At 39.6% G+C, this 7500-nt stretch overlaps 1 protein-coding gene across 10 annotated transcripts in view; it reads right to left on the bottom strand.

Annotated features, from left to right (window-relative positions):
• Positions 1–7500, bottom strand: part of LOC122251797 (uncharacterized) — a 26356-nt gene that overhangs the window by 18308 nt on the left and 548 nt on the right. For 2 of the 10 annotated variants that reach the window (XM_086556518.1, XM_043013924.2), the window contains exon 1: positions 841–953. The exons of 1 other annotated variant lie outside the window; for it this stretch is intronic. Coding sequence is in view for 2 of the 9 variants with exons in the window: in XM_086556520.1 (XP_086412646.1) it covers positions 5986–6076 (91 nt within the window). In the remaining 7 variants the exon portion in view is untranslated. Of the gene's footprint in view, positions 25–553; positions 575–840; positions 954–5985; positions 6679–7500 lie in introns of those variants that run through there. 7 more of the 10 variants (XM_086556520.1, XM_043013936.2, XM_086556517.1 and 4 more) reach the window with 7 other exon arrangements.

Here is a 7500-nt window from a genome sequence, read left to right on the forward strand (position 1 = left end):
TTCCACAAAACACGTCATGTAACCACACTTCCAATTCTCTCTCCCACGCCACATCGATCTGGTGTTGCCCCCTTCCCTTCCACCGGCGTGTCTCCCGGTGCAGCGTGTCTGCAGCTAGGTTCCCCACGGTCCCCCTTCCCCCTTCCCGCAAAATCCTTCACTGAGGGGCGGGGGGGAGATAAAGGGTTAGTTCTATGCTTATGGGGTCCTGCGGAACGAGCGAGGGAACGAGAAGGCCTGCCTGCCTGCCTACCTGGGGTCAGGCACAGGAAGGGGAAGGAAGGTTGAGGAAGGCGGTGGTTTTTGTGTGGTTATGTCTCTTTCTCTCTTTCTCTCTTTCTCTCGAGCGAGCGAGTCTTCCTTGCCAGACGTCTCGCAGACAGGCGATGGCACTTTATTCGCTTTGCCTGATCATCGTGCGAAATCTAGGTCGAATGTCGATATGCTGTTTGTTATCCATTCGGCTCGTGGCGACATCTTGCCGCGTGTTTTCACAGTTAGAACGTCACACAAGGCCAAGTTTGCTCCGATCGTAAAGTTGTGGTAGGAACACCTTGAGGCCGAGAGAGCGCTCGACATGCTTTCCTCCTCCTCCTCCTCTTCCATGTCCTTCTTTGCCTCCTCCTCCTCCTCCTCCTCTTCCTCCTCCTCCTCCGTGTCCTTCTCTACCTCCTCCTCCTCTTTCTCTCCTGTTATCACCACGCCCCCTCACGCCCAGCCTATTTCCACGTGCTAGTTCAGATAGGTGTTCAATTACGTGTTCTGTCACCTAAGGGGCATTATAGTTTCACTCAACATTGTATCAGTTTCCATGCTCTACGAAATGAGTTGGATGTATACCTTTTTTTCTTACAAACACACACACATCCACCCAACTACGAGCTCTCTTGCTTAGGTTAGACGCCACACTGAGCCAGGAGTCGTAACACACGCTGGCCTCAACTCTCACTCCCTTCCCCCCTCACCCCTACTCCCACCCCCCTCTTCTTCATCCCCGCCCCTCTTCCTCTTTCTCCCCTCCTCCCCTTCCCCCCCAGAGTCCCTTCCCGCACCTCTTTACTACGATCCTCTTTACACAAGTTGCTTTTGGGATATTTTTAGCGTGCCTGTGAGGTCAGATCATACGATAATATTACTCATACATTATGTGCAACCCTCCTGTATAAAGCGACCACCTGTTACGCATATCTACGACGGTGGTGAATGATACGAAGCCATATGATAACAAATGAAAAGAATCCAAAAAGGACGAAATGTTATGACAAATACCTGTCCTTTTGCCCGCTTGGCCTTACCGACCCGTGAATCCGGATAAACGCATAAACAACCCACATGCTTTTAAATCATTTCCCCGTACGGTTCATCTATATCTCATTACAGTCGATCTCCACCTAATGACGATGGATGGAAAACCACCCAACACCTTCAACACTACCTGAAAATAAAGACACACCAGGAGCATAACTCATATACAACGAATTCACCCCAAGGCCTCAATCATGGCGGGAAAATGTGAAACTTGAAGTCACGAACTAAACAAAACCAAGCCATCATCCATTCTACCTGTATCAACCCCCCTCCCCATAACAACAACCTTCTAAACATCATACCAAGTACAGAATCGACACAAAACCGAAGAAACAGACGCAAAAAGACCAATTAAAAGCTATTCATATAGACCATGTTTAAGAATCCACTGCACCAGCATGGAAATCTAACAACAATAACAGACGTTGGGCATCGTAAACAAACCAGCCCTCTCTGACCTAAACTCAACGGTTCTACCAGGGGACTATAGGCATTACTACCCTGTCTTATACCCGCTGTTGAGCATCTAGTGTTACATAGGGGCGTAGAGATTGAGTTTGTAGGTGAGTAGGGCGGGAGGCGGGGGGTGGGGGCTGAGATTTAGTGAGAAAGCGAGATATAACTCTTGGCATTAACTAATACACACGATACTGCTTAAAGCGTACATCAGTAAAATCAGTTAATATCAGTGAAATGGGTGTAGACATAGAGAGAGACTGAGACAGACTGAGAGAGAGAGAGAGAGAGAGAGAGAGAGAGAGAGAGAGAGAGAGAGTGAGTGAGAGAGATGAATACCTATACACGTACTCAGTGGAGAAAGAAAATAGCTATTCTTTTCAGAGAGAATATGATCTTGTCAAATCACAATAAGAATACTGATTACAATAACAAAAACAAGAACGACAAACCAAACAACAATAGCGACAGAACAACAGGGAAAATAATCATGATACTGACAATGATAATAAAAAAAAATAACAACAATAACATCACAAACAATCCCACTAATGATAACACCAACAACAATAACAAAGCTAAAGATATGAACAGTGAATACAATCAACAACAAAAACAAGAAACCAACCTTCTATTATCCAAAATGAAGAAATAAAAATTGGCTTGTATTTTCGCCTCCACACAACACAGTGGGAAGAGCGACTGCGCTACGTGTACACTAGAACCACGGGCGTTCATACTGATACACTTAGGAAACCTTGGAAGGTAAAAAAAAAGAAAAAAAAAAGAGAAAAAAAGTCATGCAGGACTTCCTGCTGTCTTGTGGTTTGGCGCTGTCATGCAACTTTTTGGAAATCGCAGTTTGATTGCAAGACTTGTTGTGAAGTCAATGGTCTATCTGTTATGCAATTGAATGAATTACAATAATTTCAGTGTTCGTTGTGGTTATACTTTTTTAAGGTTCTTAAATATTACGGTGTCAATGTTACGATTGAATAAAGTTACTGACATAATAAAGATCTAGCAACTGCTAATATCAAATTGCATATCATTCCTACGAAATTCACATTGCATACACTTAAAAAAAAAAATTGTGAGGCTGGTAAAGAAGATGATTATTTTTAAAATATATAAGGAGATAGAGGAGAAAAAGAAGAGGGAATACACAAGCAAGAAATAAACGAAGACAAGAATTATACCAATAACAACACCAGTAATATTAAGAGAATAAAAAGAATAAAACCCACCCTCCTTTGGTTGATTATTTGTTATTAAGATCCCTCTTCGTTATATATCTTTAAAATGACTTATGTTCAACAATAATATCGTAATTATAGTACATGGTGAATATTGGCAACTTTCTTCGGAATATATTTACTGAATGAACACATTCAACAGCAAAACATAATAGTAACATTTCATTGCATTTTCGTTGCAATTTCAATGTACGTTTGCATATTAGCGTCTTTATTCCGATGATTTTATCATAATTCTATATTTGCTACGTTTACTTTGATCATTACTAATTATCTCGGAAGGGCCATTTTTAATCGAAGTAGTTATCTAATGTTGCTTTTATTATCATTGATGTGATTACTATATTTCCGGTGTCATGACTAATATTTGATTTACATTCTTATAATAATGACAACCTGTATGATCATTATTATTGCTACTATTATAATAATCTTGCGGTTATATGTGTCTTATATTAGTATCATTATCATAGTAATAGTTTTGTCTTATTGTGATCATCATAATCGTTATTATTATTATCAATTTTTGCTATTGTTATCATCAATATTATGTTCGCGTTGGATGTGTTGACATTGATAACAATTACCGATAACAATTATTAAAAATAAAACTTGCGTTGTTAATAATTTCCAAAGATACAAATAAAGCTATCTGGATTCCAACCATAGATAAGAATAGGTTAGTTTCCCTCCGCTTTTGAGAGGACCAACTGGAATTCAACCATTTTTTCCATTTTCACCTCTCCCTCCCCCCCTCTCTCCCTAATCCTTCCTCTCACCCTCCCTTACTCCCCACCCCCTCTCCCTAATCCTTCCTCTCACCCTCCCTTACTCCCCACCCCCTCTCCCTCATCCTTCCTCTCACCCTCCCTTACTCCCTAATCCTTCCTCTCACCCTCCCTTACTCCCTACCCCCTCTCTCCCTAATCCTTCCTCTCACCCTCCCTTACTCCCCATCCTCTCCCTAATCCTTCCTCTCACCCTCCCTTACTCCCCACCCCCTCTCCCTAATCCTTCCTCCCCCCCCCCCCTACTCCCCCCCCCCTTACTCCCGCCCCCCCTCTCCCTAATCCTTCCTCTCACCCTCCCTTACTCCCCATCCTCTCCCTAATCCTTCCTCTCACCCTCCCTTACTCCCCACCCCCTCTCCCTAATCCTTCCTCTCACCCTCCCTTACTCCCCACCCCCTCTCCCTAATCCTTCCTCTCACCCTCCCTTACTCCCTAATCCTTCCTCTCACCCTCCCTTACTCCCCACCCCCTCTCCCTAATCCTTCCCCTCACCCTCCCTTACTCCCCCCCCCATCTCTCCCTAATCCTTCTCACCCTCCCTTACTCCCCACCCCCTCTCTCCCTAATCCTTCCCCTCACCCTCCCTTACTCCCCATCCTCTCCCTAATCCTCCTTCCTTACTCCCACCCCTCCTCTCCCTCCCTCCAACCCTCCTCCTCTCCCTACCCCCTCCCCCTCTCACCCTCCTTACTCCCACTCCCCTCTCACCCTAATCCCTTCCTCACCCTCCCCTCCTTCCTCCTTCCCCTCTCACCCTTACTCCCACCCCCTTCCCCTCACCCTCCCTTACTCCCTTCCCCTCTCACCCTAATCCTTCCTCTCACCCTCCCTTACTCCCTTCCCCTCTCACCCTAACCCTTCCCCTCACCCTCCCTTACTCCCCACCCCTATACCACCCTTCCTACTCCCCAAGGGTGAAAGTAGCACACATAGACCCAGCCACTAACCGCTAAGGCTAAAATCCACTTGATATAGCAGAGCCATTCGACTCTATGTATCGCGTTATGCCTGAATCCTTTGCCTGAGGGCGTGTATGTATGTATGGGAAAGTTAGTCTTGTGGAAATGTTATCTAGACTATATATGTATATAGCTTTTGCTTACATAGATATAAGACTGTGTGTGACTCCGTTAGGAAAGACTTAATAAGTATATAGTCTTTGCTAGAACTTTCTACTACAACCAAAGTAGTAAATATGAAAGTGTCGTGGATTAAATACATATAACAAAAACAAAGTAATGGTAATATATGGCTATAGGTCTATGTTGATTTATAGTTATTGCATAGACATGACGATCACGCAGTGTTTATTTTACTTAAAAGATGAATAACCAAAATTAAAGCAAACAAGTAAATGAAGAAACAAGCAAACGAAAACAAAAGCACGATGAAGTGAAAAGTAAGTAGAATTAAGATAAGAGATAAGGAGAGAAGATTATTAACCTTATTTTTTTGTTTCGCTGATATCATTTATTAAGATGATAATATGGATTTTTATATCTAATAGTGATGATGATGGTAATAATGACTATAACAATCATTGTAATCATAGTAACAATAATAATGATAATAATAATAATAATAATAATGATAATAAAAATAATAATAATAATGATAATAATAATAATAACAAAAAAAAAATAATAATAATGATAATGATAATAATAATAATAATGATAATAATAATAATAATAGTGATGATGATGATGATGATGATGATAATAATAATAATAATAATAATAATAATAATAATAAAAACAATAATCATCATCATCATAGTAGTAATAGCAACAACAACAATAATAACAATAACGCTATTGGAAATAAAAATAGCAGTACACGTTAATAGTAATAATAGTGACTACAACAATAAAAGAAATAAACAAGCAACTTGACACGAGCAGAGGAAATGCTTAATCACATTTCCTTTGTACTGTCGAGACACAATGATAAAATAAAAATGATATGTGAATAAACAATTAAACGGAATATTTAATAACCATTCGTCTATTAACTCATCTATTAATTCATGGGTTTATGATAACCATAGTGAAAACTCTAAAATCAGTATGTTTATTTTAGGGGAAAAAAAGGTTGGACAACATATCACGTGTTAGCGTTTTTAAATAAAGCAGTATCTTAGATTTAAAATAAAAATAAAATATCAATTTTACCTTCTTCTTCTTCCTTATTGGTGTAATTTTCGGCAATCTCCATTACGTGAGATTGCAGTGTATCTTTCACTCCCATTAGTTTGGCAAACATCTTGCTGGTGTTGTAGTATGTGTTGCTTGGACGGTGATTTAGTTAACAAATGGTTAAATAGTTCTACTAATTAAAGATTGTCTGCGTTTTTTTTTTCCTTTCTTTCTTTCTCTTTGTTTTTTATCCCTTAATTGATGTCTGTCAGTGATCTCTTTATATGATTATTCATTCAATATATTGGCTTGTCACTGGCTTTCAAAATTGCATGGGCAACTGTCATATACTGTCACACACTCCCCTGTCGGCTGTCACAATGATTATCAATAAAAGAGGTTATTATATCAATGCTCTCTGACCACCTGACATGAATTAATTCACACAAAGTGATATCTTATTTGTATGCGGTTTGGTTTCAACACGAATATACAAGCAATCTCTTTCTTTCTTTCATTTAACAGTTTCCACCGTCAAAAATAATCAGTAATGTTATTGCTATTGTATATCACAACTTCACACTTCACAAATCGAGTTAAAAACAGGCCAAATGCACAAGCTTCTTCCAGCAGACACTATCTGTTATCAGCCACTCTCGAACATGAAATGAACAGAATGCTATGTTTCTTCTAACTGAGAGTATACTTATACAAAAGTCCCTTGTATCTACGTCACAGAGGAAACTCACACTTTTGACACCGTATAACGAGAAAAAAAATATACGTGACGTGTTAACATGACTCATACATGTTACGTGGGTCTGTCTGCTCTTCTCTCATTCATTCTAATATCACAGGATGTTGGTGTTTGTATGTTTATCTCATCTCGGGTGGTTGCATTTTACTCGACATGGCATAGTTGTAAAGATTATGCAGACTTTGAAGCATTGATGATAACTTATCCCTTGATAAGATTGGTAGTATTGAAATATTATCATTATTATTCACATAAAATGTCCTATTCTCTGGCACTGACATTTTCTGGGATACGAAATTTCATCATATGTATTATATCACAGGAAACTAATTTTAGTATCACGTATTGTACAAATGAAGTTTCTCAAAAGGGAAGTTACTATAAATTTACGAGTCGTTGCAATATGGGGGGGGGGACTTTTAAGTTATTTTAGGACCAGTTATTTCCATCTTTTTCCACACACAGTGTCATCACTTCCACTATCATTTCGAATTCTTTAATTAAGTAATCTTGTATAAAATCCACATGGTATTGTAAGTACAACACCCAATAATAAATGCCCTATATACGATTTCAATAAACATCCTTCATGTGCACCAACTCGTCATGGAGTTCACAATAACTAACTTGAATTCTGCTGCAAAAGACATAAATAAGAAAAACGAATGAATTTATATACGTGATATAATATGAACACAATAGCAAAAACGTCTTCAATGACGTCATAATACGAAGGACTCGTACTGCAAAATCTATAAGTTATGTTAGCGACTTATTGCTCTTTATGAGAGAAA

Source organism: Penaeus japonicus, unplaced genomic scaffold (assembly GCF_977035675.1).
Source record: "Penaeus japonicus unplaced genomic scaffold, GWHDUDI00000001_assembly GWHDUDI00000032, whole genome shotgun sequence".
NCBI classification, from domain to species: domain Eukaryota; kingdom Metazoa; phylum Arthropoda; class Malacostraca; order Decapoda; family Penaeidae; genus Penaeus; species Penaeus japonicus.